Source organism: Fonticula alba, assembly GCF_000388065.1.
Source record: "Fonticula alba strain ATCC 38817 unplaced genomic scaffold supercont2.71, whole genome shotgun sequence".
Taxonomy (NCBI): domain Eukaryota; order Rotosphaerida; family Fonticulaceae; genus Fonticula; species Fonticula alba.
Genome location: NW_009243041.1, coordinates 8,515 through 8,944, shown reverse-complemented (window position 1 = coordinate 8,944; position 430 = coordinate 8,515). Strand labels below are relative to the sequence as shown.

At 75.3% G+C, this 430-nt stretch overlaps 1 protein-coding gene across 1 annotated transcript in view; it reads right to left on the bottom strand.

Moving 5' to 3' along the window:
• Positions 1-272: 272 nt before the first annotated feature.
• Positions 273-430, bottom strand: part of H696_06307 (hypothetical protein) — a gene marked incomplete at both ends in the record, with an annotated part of 8,305 nt that continues 8,147 nt past the window's right edge. The window contains one exon of the mRNA XM_009500049.1: positions 273-319. Coding sequence (XP_009498324.1) covers positions 273-319 — 47 coding nt within the window. The remainder of the gene's footprint in view (positions 320-430) is intronic.

Genomic DNA, 430 nt, shown 5'->3' with positions numbered 1-430 from the left:
AGTCGGAGGCGCCGGAGCAGGCGGCGCAATCGGCCCCGCAGGCGGCGCACTGCGCGCCATCCGGGAAGAACCCCCCCGGGCAGGCGGCCACGCAGGCCCCCTGGTGCAGGAGCCAGCCGGACGTGCAGCCAGTGCATGTGGCAGCGCCGGTGCATGCGGTGCACCCATGGCCGCAGGCGACACAGGTGCCGCCATCGGCGAATGTGCCCCCCGGGCAGGCGGCCACACAGGCCCCGGCATGCAGGAAATGGCCCGCCGCGCAAGTGGCGCACGCGGCCGTCGTCGTGCAGGCCGAGCAGTTGGCCACGCAGGCGGCGCACTCGGCGCCACTCGCAAAGGTCCCGGCCGGGCAGGCGGCCACGCAGGCCCCGGCGTGCAGGAGCGTGCCATTGATGCAGGCCGTGCAATCGGCCGGCCCGGCGCAGTTGGT